This window comes from Globicephala melas, chromosome 12 (genome assembly GCF_963455315.2).
Source record: "Globicephala melas chromosome 12, mGloMel1.2, whole genome shotgun sequence".
Classification (NCBI taxonomy): domain Eukaryota; kingdom Metazoa; phylum Chordata; class Mammalia; order Artiodactyla; family Delphinidae; genus Globicephala; species Globicephala melas.
In genome coordinates, this window is record NC_083325.1 from 44191808 (window position 1) to 44216808 (window position 25001).

The window sequence follows — 25001 nt, forward strand, 5'->3', positions numbered from 1 at the left end:
TCCTTTTATAAAACCACTAAGCCCAGAAGAGACGGAAGCTCTCAGAAATGCAGAGATCAAGTTACTGGGTACCAGCTTATTGCTACTAACTTGCCTCATAATCAATGTTTTTGATCAACATTCCTCTAATCTCTTCTCTAAACATATTCAGCATGAGTTGGTTCTTCTGATTTTCCTAAATTTAAAAACCAAAAATTTATTCAATTCTCTAGAAAAAATAATCTGATGATTATTGAATTCTATTTCTAGTATTCTAAATTTCCTGCCACTGTTTATACATTAATACACATACACACATTTCAGTTGAAATCAGTGAGTAGATACTTTGAGTTCTACTTTTTTTCTTAACTTGATACATAGAAATGTGTATGAAATACACATGGTCCACATACTTGTCATTTTGAATTATAGCTTTTGTTAAACAGTGCCAAATTGTCTACTAGAATTATTGAGTCAATTTGCAAAGTTGCTGACAATATGAATATGAGAGTCTCCATAACCTAGTGCACATTTAGGTTTTATTATTTTATTTAATGGGTATCTTACCACTCTTCTAGAACATACTGATTAATATAATTTTTATATTAAGTATACACATGTGTATCCGCTAGCAAGTTAATTTAGGAAAAGAACACAGTTCAGCCATCAGGTAGAACTGTTAAAATAAAAAAAAAAGCAGAAATCCATTCACATCTTTGGAATAGAATCTTATTTGAACTCAAATTATAGTTTCATTTTAGATTTTACTGCTTTATCAAGGATACATGGTACACTTATGAAAGTTGTATGTACATCAAACTCCTGGAAGTTTAGGACTTTGTATTCACCGTTTATCAGGTGCATTATCTGGGCCTTCAACTGGCAGGTGGTAGCCAAGTAATTCTCTCTTCCTTGCTCCTCATGCCTTATGTACCTCACATGCCCACCAGCGTAGAGTATGAACAATTTAGGTTTGATTTTTACTAATTCAATAACCAAAGTATTGAATAACTTCTAATAGTGATATAACAACTCAGATTTGTATAGTAGGTTACAGCATATGAGAATAAGCATGTGACACACTCACACAAATCTGTACCATGTGATTGGTCAGAGAATAAAGATAACTTTCATCCAAAGATGGTTTACAATGTGAAGTTCTAGTAGCAGTAGTGAAAGGCAAGACAGAGAGCATTAAGCAAAACTTCATTCATTCATTCATTCATTCATTCACGTTTTTGGAGTAGCTTCTGTGTCTCTACAGCATGTGCAGTGGGGAACAGAGAGACGGGCTAGATGAGTAGTTTACTGTCTGAGAAGGGCATAGGAGCTGCTAAGACACATAACTACTATACCACATAGACTCTAACAGGTACCACAAGAGCAATGACAACAAATGGGCTAAGGGATACAGAAGAAGGGACAGGACATTTCTCCCTGGAAGGATGGAGGAGAAAACTTTGAGCTTGGTCTTAAAGGATGGTTGGACTTGAACAGACACATGGTAACAGCATGAGCAAAGGAACACAGGCAAAAAGGACAGGAATGCATTTAGGTTCTATAGTTAGGTAGACGGAAAGGAGCACGAGTGGGTTAGTGGGTGAAAACACTGCAAAGGAAGGTTGAGGCCAGATCATAGAAGGCCATGAATGTCCAAACATGGGCTCAGCCCTGAATCAGTCAACCAAGGGGAGTCTATGTGGTAGCAATGTAATTGCACTTCCAGAAGACTCCAGAAATGGGCAGGATGGATTGGACAAAGTGGGGATGGAATCAGAGACCAGCATAACCACCATGCACAGACTAGAGGAAGTTCGGGCCTGAACTAGGAGAGTAGAGAGGGAGGTACATAAGAGAGAGACTGGGGTTGTGAAATGGAATTTAACAACCAATATTATACACATTGCACATATTAAACATTTGAACGAAATTTAGAAAAAGGAAATTACAGAATCAGTTTTCTGTAGAAAGTTTAGAAATTTTTTCTACAGATCTAATATCTACATTGGGGTTATTAAAAATTTCTAGGTTAAAAACACCTTTTGCGATAGGCCCTCATTCTTCAATTCTAGCATAAAGAAATGGTTTTATTCTAAAGAAAATTATATTTATAAGTTAGTATTTTTTTTAACAGCACAGTGTTAAAATTTTAAATTAAGGAGATGGAAACTTCAGTTCTAATTTTTCAATATGAAATTTTATTTCCAAAACACCAGTGCTGTAAAGTGGACCTCTGCAGAGAATTTGCACCCCTCGCTCTAGTTCTTTACATTTTAAATCACAGGTGCTGTGTTCCCACTTATTTGGAGAGATGAAACTGATGTTCTGAGTCACTGCCAGACATTTGCAACTAAGTCTTTCAATGGTAACAGCTGCTCTGGATTTCACCTCTCTCAAGCAAATGCAGAATACAGTGTGAGCTCTGGGTAATGAGTTGGGAGAGAGAAAATGAGGAAGATGAGGAAAGGAGGTGTGATCACATTCACACATCTGATTTCCAGTCTAAGACTGGGTAGCTGACAGATGAAGGGCTTACCTCCTTACAAGCAGGACTAAACTAAATAAAAGGATCTTTTTTTAAAAAAAAAACAAACCCAAAGTAAATATGGAAGCATCTGTCAATGACTCCAGTGGCAAACTGGTGCTTACCTGAAAAATCGAGCGCACACACTCCTCTCTGATGTTGTCCTTTCAACAGTGACAAACATTTTAGAGTCTGTGTGTCCCACACATGAATAGCAGCATCTCTCCCAACCTTAAATTACAGGATGAGTGTTATTAACTAATTATAAACTATAATAAGAATGATTTTGTTCCTTAGAGTCAAGTGCTGCTCAGAAATCAAAACCCACACATTTGGAGAGTAGGAAGACCCTGGGAAACCATCTGGTCCAACTCCACTGTTTTCCAGATGAGGAAACTGAGGCACAGGGTCTAAGGGTCTTGTTCTGGCATCAAGGTGGGTGCCAGCAGAATCTAACCTGGTACATGGCTCCCAGTTAAGGGATATTTAAAACTAGCTCAAACGTCCACTGTGCTTTGTTTCTGTCAGTTAGTTCTACCCTTCCCTTCTGCCTTCTCAACTCCACACATGATTCCACTCAGCTGTATGTTTTCATGGCACTATCCTCAGAGCTCTTTTACCCGCCTCAATTATTTACCCGCCTCAAGAAGGCCTGGCCCTACTTCTCCCCCTGGGAAATGAAAGTTTCATGGCTTAACTCTCTGTCATTAAGGTGGCTTCTCCTCAAGGGGACACAAGCTTCTATCATACCAATTCCCAACAACAGAGAAAACTGTAATACTAAAGTGGTTTTCCTCACTTATAATGCATAGGGGGAAAAAACCCTTTTGGGTATGATGACTCTAAAAGGGAAAATGGGACATAAAGCCATGCACATAACTGAGCAGAGTCTGGCCAACTCCTACACTGGCCTATGGAGGCTAAGTTACCCCTGGAGTGGCTATTGGCATACTGGTCTGCCTCCCAATTACAGTATGGAGTGTGGTAACTCCTCAGGGGTTTACGTAAAGAACCAATCTCTGTTTTTTCTTTCAAAGGAAGACTATTAAACACCCATGAATCAAGCATCTTCTGTTTCTAAGAAAGACAATAAAGGGGGAGGGGGCAGGAAAGAGTGAAAAGGCAAAGTAGTGATCAATTACTTATAAAACTTAATATCAGAATAGATGGTCTAATTTGCCGTTGGAGGAGCAGCAAACCAGTTTTTCAATTAATGGCTCTTCCGTTTTGGAGGACTGTAATCCTTTTACAAATATAAGAGCTACGAACTCTTCTCCCCCCCAGATGGACACTTCTGGGGGTTGACTCCCGTCAGGCCCTCAGTTTCATCCATGGATCTCATGAACATCAGGCTATAAACCCTGTTCAAACACTTTTACCTCCTGTATGTCAAGTCTCAGAAATAGTTTGTTGTCTCATAAGGTCAAAAGACCTTCATAAGGTCAAAAATTTTCTTGGAATTTGCCACTTAGATGTTGAGGATCAGGTGAGGTATTACCTACAGTTAAAAGCCCATGATAAAACTGAACAAAAATGTAACCTATACATTGGTAGAAAAGAGCACAACACTGAAAATACTGTTGACAATAGTATTGCTTTACCAGCAAGACAATAAATCTGAGTTTAACAGATTCTCTGTTTACTGAGTTTACTTCTATCCCCCTCCTTTTCCACACAAAATGATTGACTACAGGGCTCTATTTTGAGCAGCTTTTCAATTATAGACTCAATCCGAAGTTTGGCATTCCAAAATGGTTCATATAAAGTTTAGTTTTTTGAAGGTTAAAGTATAATAAACTAGCCACAGTTCATATGACTTTAAGTTTTACAAAAATAACTATACACTGGATGTTACAGTAGTATTAAAAGATGGTTCATTCAATAAACATTTACTGAGTACCTAGGATATACTAAGTTCTGGGTAAACAGTAATGAGGAAAATACATTAAGACTTCATGGAATTTACAATACTCTAGTTTTACCTAATCCTATTCATAGATATCATCATGTGAGAATAAGAATCCCTCAAAGCCTTCCCAAAAGTGCTGGAATGTATTGGTTGACTCTCCCACCACCATGAAATGATCCAGCATTCACTGCACTTTCAGCTTCCTGCCTTAGGTTTATTTCTACCAAGTATTTCTTGAATTTCTCATATGTAAGCTGAATTCAAAATTAAATCCTCTCTCTCTTTGGCTAAACTCCCATCTTACAGGAGAGATATATACCTGCCCAGTGGCCACATAGTCCTTCACTGGATGGATGGTCAGGCTGAGAATGTCATCATCGTGTCCCAGGTACAGCCTCTGCGAGTGTTGTTGCCTATTGTACACAACAGCAACTGCAGCAATGTGATAGACCACTTCTCCAGCTTGTGTGTAGAACAGATTGTTTCTACAATCATAGCCTCTATAGCTGAAGCACAGGTCCAAGAGATGCACAGTCGTTGAACGCACAGTGAATGAACAGAGCAGAAGTTGTGAGAAGATAAAGTTAACATGTTAATATGGACATGGACAAGCAGAACCCAGGTGTCTCCACAGTTGCCTAGGACAGTGATCGTCAGTGGGGGTATGAGGACCTCTGAGGGCATGTGATGACTTTCTAAGAGGCAAATGGACACTGATAATTTTAACAGAATCTATTTCCAGATCCTCAGGTACCATATGTGCTTTCTCTTAAAACTGACCAGTCTGAGAACACACCTGTGATGAGGTACTGGCTTTCCTTTCCCACCTCCCCTTTCCTAATCGCCTTCCTCCCAATTTAGGAAGTCATTCCTCTCATCCATCGGGAATCTTACTATGGTATATTACCCTGGAATGTCAAACCTTCCAGGGACACCAAAACAAGTACAAGCGCGGATGGATGTTGAAAGTGAATAACTCTAACAACTGGGTAAGAAATCCTTTTGCAAGTCAAGTGACTTCCAATTCTTTGCTTTTAACAAATTTGAACAGTGATTTAACTGAATTCTTAGCTGATGGATCACTAAACTACATTTTTGTGTGATATATCAAAATCACGCCACATATTTTTGGTCTATGACAAAGAGGAGTTTAAAGAACTGATCACCGTTGCTGTGATAAAACTGCCTCTGTTCTCATCTACTTAAGTAGCTAGATATGAATAAGCTTTCTTAGCGCTTACATTAAAAAGTGAAAAATTGGAATAGATTCAATGCTAAACTGTTACCCTCTAGCAATAAGAAATATATATGCACATATATCTGAACTCATTGAAACAATTCTATCTTATTAAAAGAAATTTTCCAATAAAATTACTTATGTTTAATAACTATCAGAATTTGTACTACATTTATGTTGATTTGGCCAGCTATTTATTACTAATAGTTATAACAATAATTAAATCCAGAAAAAAATTGTTAATGCTTAGAGTAGCACTGTCCAACAGAACTATTATGTGAGTCACATAGGTAATTGAAAAATTTTCTAACTGTCACATTAAAAAAAAAGGAACAGATGAAACTTAAGAACATTTAACCCATTATGTCCAAAATATTATCATGTCCACATGTAATCAATATAAAACATTTTAATGAGGTAAATTTCTTTTTCATGCTAAGCCTTCAAACTCTGGTGTGCATTTTCCACATAGAGCACATTCAGACCAGCCACATTTCAAGTGATCGTTGGCTACAAGTAGATATCGTACCAGACAGCACAGAGTTAGAGACTTATGGTCACGGAGAATTAAATTTAAATTGACCATATAGATACGTTTTTTCCTTGTTGAAGTTATGACAGGGTAATCAATAAAAGACTTACAAGCATAAAAATATTATATTAGGGTAAAATTCTGTAGGAGAAGTAGAATAGAAATATGAGTTCATGTATTTGCGATATTGATGATAATGGGAATCAAATATCTATGCATTTGGGTTCCACTGGAGCCATCTAAATAAATAATGTGAGTATTCATAAAACACAAGATATATTCTTCACAACCATTTAAGCTTAGGTTGAAAAAGCTTAGATGTTAACTTAAAGTGTGGAAGGTTGTACATGATTTTCAAAATTCAAAATTATTTGGGGTACACGTGAACAAAAGCATTTGAAGGAAATACTGTCCTGGGAAAGCCAGCTGAATAGAGCAGGAGTTACGGGATAAAGGAAGCAGAGATGGAGAGAATAAAATGAAATAATAATGAGTGGTAGTAACACATGCAACACAAAAGTACATGAAGTGTGAAAAATCTAGATACACACACTGAGATGGCCATAGAACACTGAGAAAACTGGACAGAGAGCCGTGGTTAAAATATTAACCACAGGTAAGTGCAAACTGGAGAGAAGAGCCAGCCTGAATTGGGGTAGCACTGAGAAGAAGGACGACAAGGTGATAAGATTGGTGACAGACCACCCACCCATGTATGAACTGGAGTTTCAAGCTGTCCTCAGGAGCCTTTTCTCGTTTGAGGAAGGACACTGCATGGTTTTTCTCTTTACTTTGTTGCTTTAGCTGAGGTAGATCTTCTTTGTAAACCTTCAAGCGTAACAGAAACATTTAGTTAGAGACTCTTCAGGTTTCAAATATATTAATGTCTTGACATTCTCTTTAATTGCAGGAACTCAAGTTTTTGAAAACATAAGAAGCTAAAAATGGTCACAAGAGACAAAGAAGGGCATTATATAATGATAAAGGGGTCAACTCATCAAGAAGATATAACAATGGTAAATATTTATGCACCTGACATCAGAGCATCTAAATATACAAAGCATATATTAACAACTAAAAGAAGAAATAAATATCAATACAATAATAGTTGGGAACTGTAAAACCCCACTCCCAACAACGGATTAATCATCCAGACAGAGAATCAATAATGAAACAGCAGATTTGAACAATACTACAGACCAAATATCTTAACAAATACAGAACATTTCATCTATCAGCAGCAGAACATACATTCTTCTCAAGCACACAAGGAACATTTTCTAGGACAGATCATGTTAGACCACAAAACAAGGCTCAATAAATTTAAGAAGACTGAAATTATATCAAGTATATTTTCTGACCACTATAGTATGAAAGTAGAAATAAGTAACAGGAAGAAAGCTGGGAAAGTCACAAATATGCAGAAATCAACACACTCCTCAACAACTAATGGATCAAAGAAGAAATCAAAAAGGAAATTTTTAAAAATCTTGACACAAATGAAAATGGAAATGCAACATACCAGAACTTACAGGATACAGCAAAAGCATTTCTCAGGGGAAATTTTGTAGCTAATAAACATATACATTAAGGAAAAAGAAAGATCTCAGATAAAGAACTTAATATTATACCTCAAGGAACTAGAAAAAAAGTTTGGACTTAGTTTGGACACTAAGTTCAAAGTTAGCAGAAGAAAGGAAGTAACAGAGATTAGCGCAGAAATACATGAAATAGAGAGTAGGAAAACAATAGAAAAGATTAACAAAACTAAGAGTTGGTTCTTTGAAAAGACAAACAAAATTGAGAACATAAGACATGAGATTGAATTTTACTTTTTTCTAATGAACAAAACTAACTTGAAGTATATTTTAAGTCATTGAGATTTAAAAGAATTAAAAAAAAATTTTGCTATTATGTTTCTAAATCAATTTATATCCAGAAAATATATTACTTTTCTGATAAAGGAAATTATTAAATAAAATTATCAATAAAATATAATTTAAATATTTCGTTATGATTTCTTCTAAGGCAAGAAATCTCTTGATGATTCAGAAATGTGTAAAATGTGGGCCACATGAATCATGGTGATCACTCTTTGGAATTTTCCTTCTTTCATGACCTCATGAATCTTTCAGATCAGACTCTGGGATACAGAGCAAAGCTCTTGGTCTAACCTAGGACCTAAAATGTGCTGCTGGCTGAGAGAACATTCTCGATAATTTAAATGTAGATAAAATCATGTAGCTAAAATTTTGTCTATCATGTATTTATACCCTACAATCAAGAGATATAAATTTAACACATTTAAATGAAATACGATTCATAATTTCTCATCTTCATATAGGAAAGTTTTCATTTAATCAAACTACATTACAAAAAAATCATGAAAATATTATAATGAAATTCATATTTAGGATTTGACCAAAAATCGTTTAAAAAAAACGGAAGTCAGAAGATATCTCACTACTGCCTTGTCTATTACAGATGCAGTGAACTAAGCTTTTAAAATCTAATGATAATTATTCATCTGAATTCATGATGCTTTCATCAGCTCATCAACTACTTTAGAGAACTGAATTCTAGTCTTGGCATTTCTACCGCTTATTTGAACAAGTCTCATAACCTCTGTGGGCCTCAAAGTCCCATCTGTAGAACAGACTCCCTGCTCAGGAACAACTCAGGAATCAAATATAGACAACATGAATTAAATAATCTAGGTGAAAGCTTTAGAAAGTAAGATGTCAGGGAGAATATATAAATCCTAGGCATGAATTTCAATTGAGTCATTCCTTTTCATTCTTTTACTAGCACTATTTTTATTAAATAGAAACATCCCAACTAAAAAAATTGCATTTCTTTTTCCCTAAATTGTGTGTTTATTTTGCTTAAATTCCATTTCCCCTTGATATTAGGGTGTAATATTTGCATGATATTAATAATTTCCTTTCAAATCTTTATCTTTAGCAGTTTTATAGCATAATACAATACACAGTCAAACCGATTTAGTCTTGAAGTTAACCTAAACCATCAGTTGGACTACTTTTGTACTAACCTAATTTTTCAAATATTGAATCAGTGAGTGACAATTATGGGTTGGGGAAAAAAAGTCATCATCTGAAAAGTTGTACATTCAGAGCTTATGTAGAGGCAAAGCCAAGTAGCACGCACAATGTGCACTTTGGAGAGAAGCCCATACCCACTACAGGCAATGTGGATGTGGGCAAAGTACTCAGCCTCTCAGGGGTTACTGTTGGGTTGAATTCGGTGTATGTAAAGCACAGGATGTGGCCCCATAGAGACACTTGATACATGGCAGCTGCCACAGGCCTATGTGGTAAGTTTCCATGGGGCAACACTGACGGTTGCTGTGTCTGAAATCTTATTCACTCCATGTTCACGTATGGAATCTGCTTCACATACCTCTGTTAAATGACTAGGAAGAAAACAGAATCCCTAGGGTTATCACCATTAAGAAGGTGATACCTGTCCAGATTCCAATGAAGGATTACGCCCTTTAATACACACAATTTAGTGCTAAAATTAAGTGTCTATTTTCAAAAAATTTGGTTGTAATTGTCCAACTTTTCTACTAAAGATGATTTCTGACTGGAAGGATAATGTGCATTGTATTTGGGCTTTTACTTTAATTAAATGGATAACGGTCTCCATAAGTTAAGAGAGGAATCAGGACAACAGCTCATTTGCAAACTACCATGCCTCCAGGGATACCTATTCTATAAAGAAAACACATGCTTTAATGATCTGCTAAGAAAATGAAAAATCTTGTAACTTACTTGCACGTTTTTCTGTAAAAAATATTTTAAAGTTTTAGCTGCTAGGAAGGCAGAAAACCCAAACTGTCATGGGTTCCGTTTTGAAAATTTGCTACTACCTCTACTTAACAATTTTTTACTGATATGATCCAGTAAATGCCTTATTTCAAATCTGTACTTAAAGATAAGAAGTAGGCAATTTCCCTAATTCTTTTCTTGATTTTCTTCTGCCTAAGCATTAACCAATTTTAGTGCAATGTCCAAATTCAATGAGATCAAGATTCGGGGTTAAAAGGCATTTGTCATGAGGCTCCCTGTTTACTGACCTGGCGATCATAATTGATTTGAGTTTCTTGCTCAATATCAGAATCCAACTCCGGCACGTCAGATAAATCCGAATCAGATTCTTCACTATAGGAATCGGAGCCACCTTCTGCAGAAACACCCCGTGAGACACAAGCAGAAATTCTGAGACTTTAAATGGCTAAAACTTTTATTTAAAAATTTTTTTCTCTCCTATTGAGGTCAATAAAAATAACTACACCATAGTTTTCATTTGTTGTAGATTCTTAAAACATCTTTTTTTTTTCATCTTTTTGTTAAGTTCACCATACCTCTAACCCCCTTTTCAGGAGTATTACCAGACTAGGATAACTCCCCCCACTATTTCCACACTTCTATTAGATAACAGATCTTTGGGTTTTAAATCTTGCTTTGAAAGGGGAAAAAAGGGGGCGGGCAGGGGGCTAGGTTTTCCCAAGGAGAAGGCTGGGACAGAAAGAAATCCAACCACTCAGTTCAGTAAAGATCCTCATTAGCCTGTTAACATGCCCACCCATGCTGGTAATTGCCATGGTCAAAATGGCTGCAGAACCCCTCCCAATAAGAACATCTCCTCACATATTACATGATCATTCCTGCCAATATCACAGTAAATTAAAGGACTATACACATCCATTGAACTGGAACACAGTGGCCCTGATTGTGGACCGTTCTCTGAATGCCGTTCAGGAGGCAACTTCTATTACAAATGTTACCTTGTCACCTGACCCAGCAGACCCGCCACCTGTTAGAATAGTCTAAGGAGGCCGAGATGTATCTGTTCGTGTTATTCTCAAAAGTTAATTCTTCATGTAAACCTTAGACCTTCAACTTGCATTTGGTATAAGCAAAATCCTTTGAAGGAAATTATCCAACTGACCCATACTCAAGTGGCCCATATCTCAAAAGCTTTTTCTGTTCTTTTTTTTTAATGTTAAATTTACTGTAGGAACGAATTTTTCAAAACAGCTTTAACTCTTTACCTTCAGAAGAGATGTTAGACCATTCTTTGATATTTTTATTGAAAAATAAATAGATGTTGAAAAATTATTACTGGTTTTACCCTGGGGTGCTGTTTCCAGCAGGCCATTGCTGACACCTTCTGGAATAAATCTCCACTGGAAAACCGAGTGGTCAGCCCCTCCTGTGCTTAATACCCACTGAAAGTCATGAGACCAGCGGACGTTTGTGACATGTGCAGAATGACCCACATACTTTCTAAATTTGGCTCCTGAAAAGATATTTTTGAGGAGAAGATTAGTTGTGCAAAAAATAGAATCCGTTGGTTAAAAAATTACATTCTATTCATGTTGAAAAGTAAAAGATTTAAGTATATTAGAAAATATAATTTCAATCTTATATATAATAACAAACAATCAAAGGCTCCAAAAGCTATCTCAATCATTCCAGTATGGATTAAGCTAAAACTGGGTCTTAAAATTTAAGCCCTGTGTCTAAAGACACATCTGAACCTGTTCCAAATAACACCCACTGCTTCACTGATTCTGAAAATAAATGCTAAAGAATGAATATCTTACACATTCTTATTTAAATACAAGATGCAACAGGCAATCCTTTAACTGGGAAATGGAAAATACTTCTGCGGCGGGGCGGGGGGAGTAAAATTGTTGTTTGGGGTCATGTAGATGTAGAGTTGGGAGAATGAATTTTTTTCTCTTAAATTGATCGCTTTACTCAGTAAACACCATCCCCAGGTAGTGAATGCAACAGAAAAGCTATGTGAACTTCTATTTGTGGTTGAATAACTGCAGCAAAGTCTCCAGTGTATGGTGAGTAGATAGAAGCATAAAGGCCCTCATGGAAATAAGCAAGATCCATCTTCTCATGTGGAGACCTAGGACCCCAAAGACTGTGAGAGATTTCTGGGGCCAACAAGCACACCATCCCTCCTTCAGAAATACTTCTACCTATTACAGCCCCTCTAAGTGAAATCTCTTTAATGGGGGAAAAGGCCATCTCTTCAAGTATCACATGTTTAAAATTTAAATACCCACTGGAGAGGTAATGATTTAAATTTATATGTACACGAAAATGACTGCCACATGTCCCTTCCCTGAGAGCGTGTTCTGACCAGGTGAGGTTTTATTATAAAAAGACAGGGGGAATGCTGCCACAGAAGGGGAAAGGAAGGACTTGAGTCTCAAAAGCAACCATGCCCATTTCAAAGAGTTTCCTAAATCAGTTTTGGTAATTTAATAAAGTCAAACAGATTGCAACTCCGGTCAACTGTAAATGCTGGCTGATGATAATTCAATAATTATGAAGTAAATATATATTCTTCCCATATCTCTATAGATCTTGTTGGGCTATTCTTTGCTGCCCTGACCTTTAGACCCTCCTCAGAGATGATTTAACCCATCTCTTTGGAATTGTTTAAAAAATGTCCACAATTTTTTAAAAAAGTTAAACTCATAAAAGCACATGGTAGATTTGCAGTTATCAGGGACCTAGGGGGAAATGGGGAGATGCTGGTCAAAGATACACTTTCAGTTATAAGATGAATAAGTTCTGGGGATCTAATGTACCCTATGGTGACTGTAGTTAATAATACCGTATATTTGAAAGTTGCCAAGAGAGTAGATCTTAATGTTCTCACTACACACACACACACACACACACACACAGGGTAACTAACTAAGGTGATGGATATGTTAACTAACTTTAAAGTAGTAATCATTTCACAACATATACACATATATGAAATCACCATGTTGTATACTTTAAACTTACACAGTATTATTTGTCAATTTTATCTCAGTAAAGCTGGAAAAAATATGTCTACAAATTATTTGATACAAATCAAAACACAGTATGCCAAAAATGAAGGTATGTGACATCCAAGAGGAGGTTATAAAAGGCAGTGCAGATGCTCCTTGCTCTTTCTTGGATCTCTAGGTACCATGTGATAAGGACACTCAAGCAGCCTATGGAGAGGCTCACATGGCAAGGAACTGAGGCCTCCAGCCAAGAGCCAGGTGAGTGAGCATCTTGGAAGTGGATCTTTGGCCTCAGTCTAGCCTTCAGATGACTGCAGCTTCATGAGAGACCTGGAGCTAGAATCAGCCAGCTAAGCTGCTCCTGAATTCCTGACCCTCCAAAACTGTGAGAAAATAAATTATTATTGATTTAAGCTGCTAAATTTGGGAGGGAGGGGAATTTGTTTTACAGCAATAGCTAGCTCATACACCATTGGGAGGCTGGAAGTAGAACCTGCAAAAGCATTAGTGTCATCAATATTTAGGCCTTATCTCTCTGATAATTCTTCCTCTCTCTCCCTCCTTGCTCTACTCTAGGCTCACTGGCCTTTTTGCACGCCAGGCCCTCTTCTGCCTCTAGGCTTTTGCACTTGTGTTCCCTTAGTCTGGAATGCTCTTTCCCTGCATCTCTGAATGGCTGCTTCTCTTATCTCCTTCAGGTTTCTAGTCAAATGAAACTATCAGTGAGCCCTGCTTTGACCATCCTACTTAAAACAGCAATACTACACTGCCCGACCTGAGTGCTCTTTACTCCCATTGTTTGCTTTATTTTTCATCACAGCACTTCTCACCATCAGATGTGTTTATATTGTCTTGTTTATTGACTAGGTCCCCTCAGTAGAACAAGAGCTCCAGGGACTTGTGCTTGTTTTATTCATTGACATATCTCCAGCCTCTAGAATAGCACTTACATATTTACTGAAAAAATGAAGGCCACATCCATCTCTTCCAAGGTTTTCCTTAGGACACTGAGTGACTCTACAAGGCCCCCCTTTATTCTCTGGACCCTAAGGAAGGCTCAGCCCTCATCTCCTCTCTATTGATTCTTTCTCCTTGACTTTAAATACTGTTGATATTCCCTCAGCTGCCAACATTCATCTCCAACCCTGAAGTCTCCCAAGAGTGCTGACAGCTTGTGTGCTATGCCCACTTGGATGTCTAATAGGTGCCTCAAACTTATCACAGAAAAACTAGGAGTTTCCCCTTCCCCTCCTACTCTGTTACCACTATAAACACACACACACACACACACACACACACACACACACACACACAAACAACCTTTTCCTTTCTCATTTTCCCATCTCTATAGATGGTGCTACCATCCACCCCATTGCTCAAATCTAAAACTTAGGAGTTTTCCTCAATTCCTCTCTTTCCCTCTACTCCCACACCCAATCCATCAGCAAGACCTTCAGCTCTACCTTGACACTGTTTCCTAATCTCAACCACCTCTCTTCAGGTCTGTTCCTGACAACTTTGTCCAAGTCACATCATCTTTTACCTGGGCTCTTGCAATAATCTCTCTACTTGAAGCCTCCCCTTCCCTATTCCATCCCACACAATATCAAAGTGGTATTTTAAAAACTTAAATTGCTCATGTCAGTCTTCCATTTAAAACCCTCAACAGTTTTCCACTGCACTTAGAATAAGACCCACATTTCTAGCAGTTGCTTCAAGGCCCTTCATGCCTGGCCCCTAATGCCGTTCCAGCCTTGGAGTGCACAGCTCTCCCCTCGTTCATCATGGTCTAGACACACTGACCTTTCTGTTCCTCCATCAAGCTCATCCAAGCTCTACTGAAGGCCAGCACTTTCCCCTCCAAGGTCTAGGGTTTCTGCAACTCAAGTCTTACAGTATCTAGGACACTTGTCATAGGAGGTAGCTGTTCAAGGACTGTATGTGTGTGTGTGTGTGTGTGTGTGTGTGTGTGTGTGTGTGTGTGTGTGTGTGTGTGTGAAGGATTAATGGAATGGCAGCACACAAGTGAAACATGGAGATCCTCGGCCTTGAGCCTCCCCTAGGAGCGTGGGTAGATGCCAAGGGTGTTAAGATATGGCAAATGCCAATGAGCAAGGCTTTGGATTTTACCTCATGTCAGTGTCTGGAGGGTGATGGTCAAACAGGATGTACTCTAAATGACATCAGGGAAAATTATCAGTATTGATCCTAATTATTTTAAGATTTGAAAACTGTCAAAAGGAAATGAGGAAAACAAATTGGTTCAGCTATGTAAAAATAATATGAATTGTAGTCATTTTCATTAACTGCAGAACACTTATGTCTAATTATTATGCAAAAGAATACTATGCACACATAATCATAAATGTGTCAATTAACTTGTGAGTTTTATTTAATCACAATGGAAAACTATAATGTTTACCCAGTCTCCACACTTTCTCATAGTCATCAGCCCCTGCTAATATTTGGGTGTTTACAGGTTCAAAAGTTGGGGGAATACTTGTCACTGGTACCTTGGTTATAGGGAGACAAGTTCCACCAACTGTTACCATTCTCATCAGCAACACTCTGTTATAAACTTCTCCACCAGTAGCTTTAGCACAAAAAGGCTCCAAGAGCCTAAATGACTCTGAGGCAAATTGCAAGATGTATAAACAATGTGTCATGAAAAGTAGAACAAGTCAGTTTGCTATGAGGACATGGATACTTATGCAAATTGTTGAGGTGGGTTTTATTGCTCTCACCATACTGTCGCTCTGGCTGTCAGTGTCTCCTTGTTCATTCAGATGTCTCCTGGCTGCCTTCCTCCTCAGGGTTGTTTTACATATAAGCGTATCTCATTTTGACAAACAGCACTACTCACTGTACCTCCCTACCTGCCTCCCCCATCCTAATAAGCTAATCCAAGATCTACATCTCCATTGCTATTTTCTAGACCCAAGTCTATCCTACAAGGCTCAATGACTCATAGGAAATACCAACTCTCACTGAATTCCCAAGTCCTGATACTTGATACCAAAGTATTGCTTCTGACCCTCATGATATTTCTTCTGACTCCTGAATTTCCAGATACCTTCTGGTTGCCTAACTTAACTTCTGCAAGTACATTACTCAATTTAACAAGACATGCCCTATTACTCAAAAGACCCATTATGGAGAAAGAGAACAGTTTGAATTAGGCATGTTAAGGTAATGCTGTGCCTCAAGCATTTTAATCTGATGGTCATTTTGTCAAGTGGAAGTGATGGTGGTTTTGCTATGCATTTTATGTTCAATTTTTTACCATGATTGTCACTGCTTCAAAACTGCCAGTTAGCTGAAAATGACTTTCTGATGACATTTTCAATCCCTTTCCTTGCTTATTCTAAAAATTGTTCAAGTGAAAGGTTTTTCAGGCAACAGCATATCCCTACTGCTGATCAGATTTTCAGGGTGCAGGCAGGGAGTCTCAGAAAAGCCTGTGTATGGGCTTTGCCTAAACTTTTGAAGGAAGAAGAGGACAGGGTCATTACATGATTAATTCAGTCACATTCTACAAAGCCTGACAGTGCCAGAAAAATTGAAGTGACAAGATTTTAACAACAATAAAACAAAATAATAAAATGCAAGGGCAGAAACGGTTGTTTTGAATCAAACTCTCTCAAAAATTTCACCAGTTATCAGTCTCCCAAAAGCAAAAATAAACAAATGGGACCTTATCAAACTTACAAGCTTTTGCACAGCAAAGGAAACCATAAACAAAATGAAAAGAACCTACAGAGTAGGAGAAAATATTTACAAATAATGCAACCAACAGGGCTTAACTTCCAAAATATACAAACAGCTTATACAACTCAACAATAACAAAACAACCCAATCAAAAAATGGGCGGAAGATCTAAATAGACATTTTTCCAAAGAAGACATACAGATGGCCACCAGGCACATGAAAAGATGCTCAACATTTCTAATTATTACAGCAATGCGCATCAAAATTACAATGAGGTACCACCTCGCACGGATCAGAATGGCCATCATTAAAAAATCTACAAATAACAAATGCTGGAGATGGTGTGGAAAAAAGGAAACCCTGCTGCATTGTTGGTGCAGCTACTATGGAAAACAGTATGGAGATTCCTCAAAAAACTAAAAATAGAGTTACCGTATGATCCTGCAATCCCACTCCTGGGCATATATCCAGACAAAACTACAATTCAAAAAGATACATGCACCCCAATGTTCACAGCAGCATTATTCATGATAGCCAAGACAGGGTAGCAACCTAAATGTCCATTGACAGATGAATGGATAAAGAAGATGTGGTACATATATACAATGGAATATTACTCAGCCATAAAAAAGAATGAAATAATGCCATCTGCAGCAACATGGATGCAACTAGAGATTATCATACTAAGTGAAGCAAGTCAGAAAGAGACAAATACCATATGATATCACTTATATGTGGAATCTAAAATATGACACAAATGAACTTATCTACCAAACAGAAACAGACTCACACACAGAGAACAGATCTGTGGTTACCAAGGGGGAGGGGGTTGGGGGAGGAATGGATTGGGAGTTTGGGATTAGCAGATGCAAGCTATTAATATACAGAACGGATAAACAACAAGGTCCTAATATACAGCACAGGGAACTATAATTGATATCCTGTAATAAACCATAATGGAAAAGAATTTTAAAAAGAGTGTATATATTTGTATAACTAATTCACTTTCTGTACAGCAGAAATTAACACAACATTGTATATCAATTATACTTCAATAAAAAAATTTCACCAGTTACGTAAGTCTGGTGTGCAAAATTAGTGCTATCAGAAGGGGTCCACAAACTGTATTATCACCACAACAATCACTTTCAGATTTTATTTTAAATATGTCTATAAGGATTTGCTTTGCTTCCTATGTATAAGCACAATTAGGTGTAACACATAAAAGAATTTTAATTACAATATTTTAATGTAACATGTAATTTAAATTATTATATTTACATATATAAATAAAATAGAATACAACTTGTTTAAAACATGAAGTTTATGAATCACGAAATGTTGAGTAACATCTCTGTTAACAAATGCTGACTTAAATTTGCAAAACCACATTTCAGAATGTCAAAAGCAGAAGATAGCAAACTTTCTATTGAAAAATGTTAGAGTAAATATAAAGATAAAATGAACAGTCTGCAGTAACAGACATCAAGAAAATAAGCCTTAATTATACTGTATGTATATTCTAGATCAAATCTTCATTCAAAGAAACATTTCTTTTGGCCTTACCTTTCTTGAGACAAGGAAACTTAAACAATTTAACCAGTCCAAAATCATCTCCAGACACCAGTACTGAGTTGTTGTAATTTGCATCCACTGAGTTGATGTCAGTGACATCAGTGTATTTTGGCCAAATCCCACTCACTTCTGGGCCGTTCACACATGTCCAGGAGGCCCAGGGAATCCCTTTGATTTCTTCTTTACTTGTTAAAGGCTTCCCAGCTGAAAATAATCAGTAAATTTTAATATAATGTTACATTTAAATAAAATCATATCCTAATTTACTTTATTCATTTTTCTCATAGAGGTCTAAAACCTTTGTTTTAAAATGTTTAGAAACCAAGGAAACTATAAATTCTAATCTCTTTCCCCAAATGGTGATTTTTTTTTTTCTAGCAGGGTTTAAAGGAAGCACATGCTCAAAACTCCGATAGGAGAAAGAAAATGATCATGGTACTAAATCTAATGTCTTAAACTACTGATATTTACTTGACCTTAATTATTTAGATACAGATGATATTATGCTTTGTGTTATTGATGAAATGACTATTATTAAATTATATATTATCATATTTAGTTACTAACATTTTGCCAGGTTTTTAAAGAGTTTATTCTGAACTCCTACTTTTCATAATTCAAGGAACCACAGAAGTGATTTTTTAGAAGTCAGCCTCAATTAATTAGTGGAAAAAATGAATGGATTTTCTATTTAAATTTTAAAGTGCTAGACAATGAAAATCCACCAAATTTTGATGAAATAAATGTAATTAGCTGGGGAAAATAGTCCTGACAATTGTTCTAGGTATGGTCTTATGTGTGGGGCACAATACCCAGTTTTCACCAGCAGCTGGTAAGGGACGTCCCCAGGGAGCACAAAAAGGAGGAAGCCCATGGATAAGGAAAAGCTTGGAAAAATGCTTAGTCATGCACAATTTAAAAATTCAAAATCAAGACAATTAAGTGTATTACCTCATACTTTCCCCCTCAAAAATAACAAATATTTTCAAATAAAGAACCTATGAGAATAGATGCTCTTGTACATTACTGGTGCACTGTCAAATTGGCAATTCTAGACTCTAACACAGCATTATATAAAAATCCATTATGAAGACCACAGAATCGGAGAGTTTATAGTCTGAACATAGTCTTGGATCCAGTGTTCCTGCTTTAAAGAATATAGTCCAAGGAAGTAATTCACAAGAGAAAAATCCCACCTCTACAAAGATATTTGGATCTGCACTGTGTGTACCAGCAAAGATAACACTGGTATCTTTGATATCACTGAGTAGGGTGTTACTTTGTTTCTGCAAACGACAAAAATGTGTTCCATATTTTTTCACATATGAAAATATATACGAAATACTGTCAAGCAGAGAAAGTAGACACAAAGAAATATGTACCTAGTAAAGGTATACTGATGAATTGATAGGGCAGAGACTATTAAAAATGTTGAAGATATGTCACACCTTGTTTTATGGTAAAATTGATTTTTCAATACAAAATTAAAATATAATTCTTTGCGGTCAAGATTCATGTTAAATATCAAATTTTTCCTTTTACATTATAAAAAATCATTAATCAAAGATTGTAATACAGAAATCTATCTTTTATTTATGACATTTTAACATCACAGATTAAATGTTACTCAATGAGTATTATATAAATAAGATGAATAAGATAAATCTCATACAGAAGTTATAGTGAGGGTTACAAATAAAATTTGTGGGTTTTTTAATCCCAATGAGCATATTTCACCAAATAATCGTATAAGGGCTTCCAATTATGAAGGACACAAAAGAGACGAAAGCAATCATAGTAGTTGACTGTGATCCTCAAATCTTCAGTATTTTTTTTAGTATTTTCCTAGTATTTTTTCCTTTTGCTTATCTTTAGGCATTCTTTATATATTATAGGTGTACAGCTGACCCTCGAACAACTTGAGGGCTAGGGCCACCAACTCTCCATGCTGTCAAAAATCCATGTATAACTTAGAGTTGACCCTCTGCATCCATGGTTCCACAACCACAGATTCAACCAACCTCCTACCATGTAGTACTGTAGTATTTACAACTAAAAAAATCTGCACAGAAGTAGACTGGTACAGTTCAAACTTGTATTGTTCATGTATATCCTTTGTCCATTATAACAATTCCAAGTATTTATGCCCATCATGGTCTTTTTTGCTGTGCAATAATTTTTTATTTTAATGTGTTCCAATTTATGAATCTGTTCTTTGAGAGTTTGTGGTTTGAGGGTCTTGTTTCAGAAAACATTCCTTGCCCTGAGGTCCTAAGAATATCCTCATAAATTTTCTGCCATGGTTCAGAGTTGCGCTTTGTACAAACATTCATTGCCCTTGTGACTTACATGGCATTTTGTAGAACAGCCGTTCTCCGGCACCGTCATTAGTTTGCAAGTATTTACTATCCAAAGACCAGTCGATGTGTGTGATGAAACTGAGAGACCTGTTGCATTCTCCTATTTTCTTATACCGCTGGGCGACAGCGTAGATATCTACTGGGCCATCATTGGATCCCACTGCCAGATAAGAACCATCTGGAGAAAATTTCATTTCGTGAATGACTTCTTTTCGATCTTTGATATGAACCACTTCTGTCATATCTCTATAAGAATAGAAAAGCAAAGCGATAAGCAGCAAATCTAGAGATAGGAACCCCAAGTCATGTTTTAAAATCTGTGTGCCACAGAAAAAAATTACTTTGAAAGGGAGAGAAAAACTACAGGAATTACAGAATTAACTTTTATGGAAAGATATAAAACATTATTTAGTTCATGGCCAATGTAGGAGAAATTAAACATTTTAAATAATATTTTGGGCTCCCAAAGTAAAAAACAAAACAATTTTAATGAAATGCATTTTTGCTTTCATGTTCAATTATATGTATTCTTTTTCTCTAAAACTTTTTATTAAAATTTGGGGTTTGTAAAATTGTTTTAAAAATATGTCACAGAGAAAGGTAAAACATATCAAGGTTAACATAAAAATAAACTATCTTTCTAATACTTTAAGAACAAGAAACCAGTGACTGTTAAGCTTGATGCTTATTGTAGAAAGAGCAAGTCCAAAAAGCAGAAGAGGAAAACTACTTTTTTAATGTTGAATTTTTATGTAATTATTTAACTTTCACTATGAAAGGTCAATAATGCCTACATTGAATCACTGGAATATTCCATATCCTTTCTGATAAGTTTCTGGTAAGAATTTCTACTCTTATTTGAAAGCTCACTGAGGCTTTTCCCCCATAGCTATAAGACAAGATTATGACTAGCAGGTCCCCTGAACTAGTAATGATGCCTTCATCAACTCTAAAATGAACTGAATGCATAAATAATGCCAAATATTTGCTTCCACATAATAATTTCTCATACCTGCTGCATCATTTACTAATAGCATTATAGTTTACTATAATGCCATAAAATAGGTGTGGGAGGATTGTTTTTTAGCTTGGGAAATCCATCAAAAAGAAAATTTGGTAATTAGCTATCTTTTCACACATCGCTAAGCAAAGAAAGAAAATGCTGCCCACCCATTTGGTAATAAGTTGTGTGGCTGGTGATGAGAATTTAGTGTAATAAACCATGCCAAGAGCTACATAGAACTTGCTGTGTGTGAGAGATGCAGTATCTAATCTACAGCTACATTTACTTTCTGTAATCACAAAATGTGTAATCCAAAAGAATAACCAATGTTTTCAAATAATTACAAGGGTGGGTCATAATTTTTTTCCAGTAGAAATAATATAGGAGGTTGATAAATACGAAATGTTCCATTTTATTGGTGATTATAGGTAGAAAAATCTTGACTTAAGTTTACCTCTAAAAATTTAGTGCTGTTGGGAGGCTGCTTTCGTCTTTCTTCCTCTTTTCTTGGCTTATTACAAGCCCATAATCTCTTATCTAAAACCCCTGGGACCAGACAAGCTTGGGAGTTTATCATTCATTGGATTTTAGAAAGGTTTGCATACAATCTATTACATAACATCCCCAGTAGGAGTTAAGACAGCAACCCCTTTTGAACACATTAATATTTTTGCAGCAAATCAGATGATACATGACTATCCCTACTAAGAGATTAACAGACTGTAAACAATCGCACATCCAGTTCACTGGGTCATGCAGTGCTGCCAAACAAGTTACCAAAGAACTTCGGACGCTCAGAGTGTTTGGACTTTGTAACTATAGACAGGTGGTTGTGAATCTACAGTGCTCCTATTCAAAACAGTAAATGCATTTTTCCTAAGGTCCTGGCATACATTCTGACCAGGAGAATTAATTTTAACAAAAGAATATCTCTAATGTCATTTTCAGTATCAGTACATGCCTGACTCGGAGAACAATGAAAGATCCGTCCTTCATGCCCAGGGCCAACTGAGATCCATCGGGGCTGAAAGCAACGCTTCGAACCGCTTCCTCCATGTTACAGCGGGCGATCAAGGCATGGTCTGCCAGGCTCCACAGCCTAAGCACAGTTCAAAGTCAAAGACGAAACAAAACAACTTCTCATAGTCATCAGCCAGCCCAAGGCCGAAGGCCTGTTCACCACTGCGATCATAACAAGAAAGACTGCAGTAACCTCACACCAGTGTCCTTCCTCTTGGCATGTCTGGGAATCTGGGAAAGTGTTTAGTCTATCTTTATGTGATTCTCACCATTTGAAATACCCAGCAAGAAATATAAAATGAGATAACATTTCCAAAGATTTTGAGATGCATAAAATAAGGTAATTTTAAACACTACTTCACACAAAATTATACTTTGGAGATTAAAAATTGTTCTGGATTTATACCAATGGCTGTTAATAACACTTATAGGATAAGAAGTACTACTAGATGCTGTTATTGATTTTTTTTTAAAAAAAAATACGAGTTCCATTCTAGTAACTGTGTTATGTAAGCACATACAGATTGAAATACACATTACATTTGCTGGCCTCCTGAGCAAGAAGTATTTTAGATGGAGAAGAACGAATGATACCCCTGCCCAGGATGGTTCCAAAGTTGGCTGTACACAGTCATATGCTGTCACTCCTCACGAGCAACCTGGGCGCCCCACTGCTGATGGGTCCCCTCTTGGTTGGGGCCGGGGCGGCGGGGCCCCTGGCTGATGAGCACAGCTACTGCTGGAGAAACAGAGGTCAAGTGCAAGTGCCACTCACAGAATTTTCAGCAGCTCCTTGGAACACCTAATCCAGGCACCTCAAACTGAGAGAACACGAACTAAACATCTGAAGACCCAAATAAGGGTTTCCATGTGAGACGCAATTGCGGCATCTGACCTCTCTCTGTTACTACTCTGAAGACAGTCTTCTCTTAACGTGCAAACAACAGTATCTGCGAGGGGGTCTGAGAATCTAAGTCCTGTCATAAAGAACCACGAATAAGTCAAATGCGGTGCAATTTCTCTAAATGCATTCCGCCCTCAGGAGGGATGGTGGCATGCGCCTTGCAATGCAGGGCTGCGCCGTGAATAGTTTATCCCTTAGGCAGCCTGCACTGTTCAGCCTAAAGCTTATGGTATGCTTTCAATACCTTGTCCATTATTCATAATCTCACGCTGCTTTTAGCCTTGTACTATTTTAAGCAATGTAAGCTTTGCTTGACTAGCATGAAGAAACCATCACTCCTCAGCAAACTGCACTAATTTTATAAAGCCGCTAAGCTAATCTTTATCAAGAAATTATGACTTATACCCTTCCTACATTTCAATACTCAGTGTAAAAATGCCATTTAAAACTTTAGCCAAATTAATGGTTAAGGAAAGTAATACAAATTCTGGCAGTAAGGGCTCTTTGCAATTCTAAGACTCAACACAGTTGTTAAAATATAAAAGCCAAAAACTTCCTTGAAGTCCCTTCTATCTGGATGGGTATGAATCGAATTTCTTGGGTGTCTGAATAACTTGGCATTGGTTTGGCTCAGAGTAATGGAAGGAAAAGGAAGAGAGGAGGAGGAAGTGAGTGTAGAGAAGTAAAAGCCAAATAAACATTTATGTCACATGAAGAGAAAATTGTAATCGTTTTCACTGATTTTTAGATTGATGAGGCTTTAGTGCTCAGTAGAAACTCAAAAATGGTTTTATCTTTGGATTTATGCTTTTCTAATGAGTATACCCATTGCAACTGGATTCAATTCACAAACATACAGAATAAGGGTGGGGGGGGGAGCAGTGACCTTTAGTCTAGTATACAGTGCTCCACTTTAGCTATTCAAACCCAGAAGCAGTAATCCATCAACTGAATATCAATCAGTCTCTTCCTCTCACTGTCACGGACTCTCTGGCCTGCTTATTGCTGAGCACACTTAAAGCTCAGTAGTACGGAAATACTGGAATCAGTGGAATAGTCTTCATCTCACACTTTCAAATCAGTCTTTCAACAGTCTCAAGAACAGTGGAAGCATAATCACTTTGCTCATGTTACTACTGTCGTGTTCTCAAATAACAGGTGATCCATAGTGAGAACACTTGAGGCCCTAAAAAAATGGGCATATTTTCTTAGGAACCCGCACTTTCCTTTGATCTGAAGACATTGTAAATTCTCACAGGGAATTTTGAGCAAAGAAAGAATTAATGACTCACGTGCTAAAGACGACTTTGAAAATCAGAATTTCAGTTCTCTTGGTGATGTTTAGTCTGTGACTAAACTGATGAGTGACTCAGCTGTGAAATTGCCAGGCTGCCTCCAGCAGGACCGAAGGTACAGGA

The 25001-nt window shown here is 37.0% G+C and overlaps 1 protein-coding gene across 2 annotated transcripts in view; it reads right to left on the reverse strand.

Annotated features, from left to right (window-relative positions):
• Positions 1-25001, reverse strand: part of EML6 (EMAP like 6) — a 320217-nt gene that overhangs the window by 105151 nt on the left and 190065 nt on the right. For both annotated transcript variants that reach the window (XM_060309467.1, XM_060309466.1), the window contains exons 9-16: positions 22621-22758; positions 20646-20902; positions 18288-18500; positions 11339-11506; positions 10281-10387; positions 6891-7009; positions 4732-4918; positions 2629-2734 (exon numbers count right to left, since the gene is read on the reverse strand). In XM_060309467.1, coding sequence (XP_060165450.1) covers positions 2629-2734; positions 4732-4918; positions 6891-7009; positions 10281-10387; positions 11339-11506; positions 18288-18500; positions 20646-20902; positions 22621-22758 — 1295 coding nt within the window. The remainder of the gene's footprint in view (positions 1-2628; positions 2735-4731; positions 4919-6890; positions 7010-10280; positions 10388-11338; positions 11507-18287; positions 18501-20645; positions 20903-22620; positions 22759-25001) is intronic.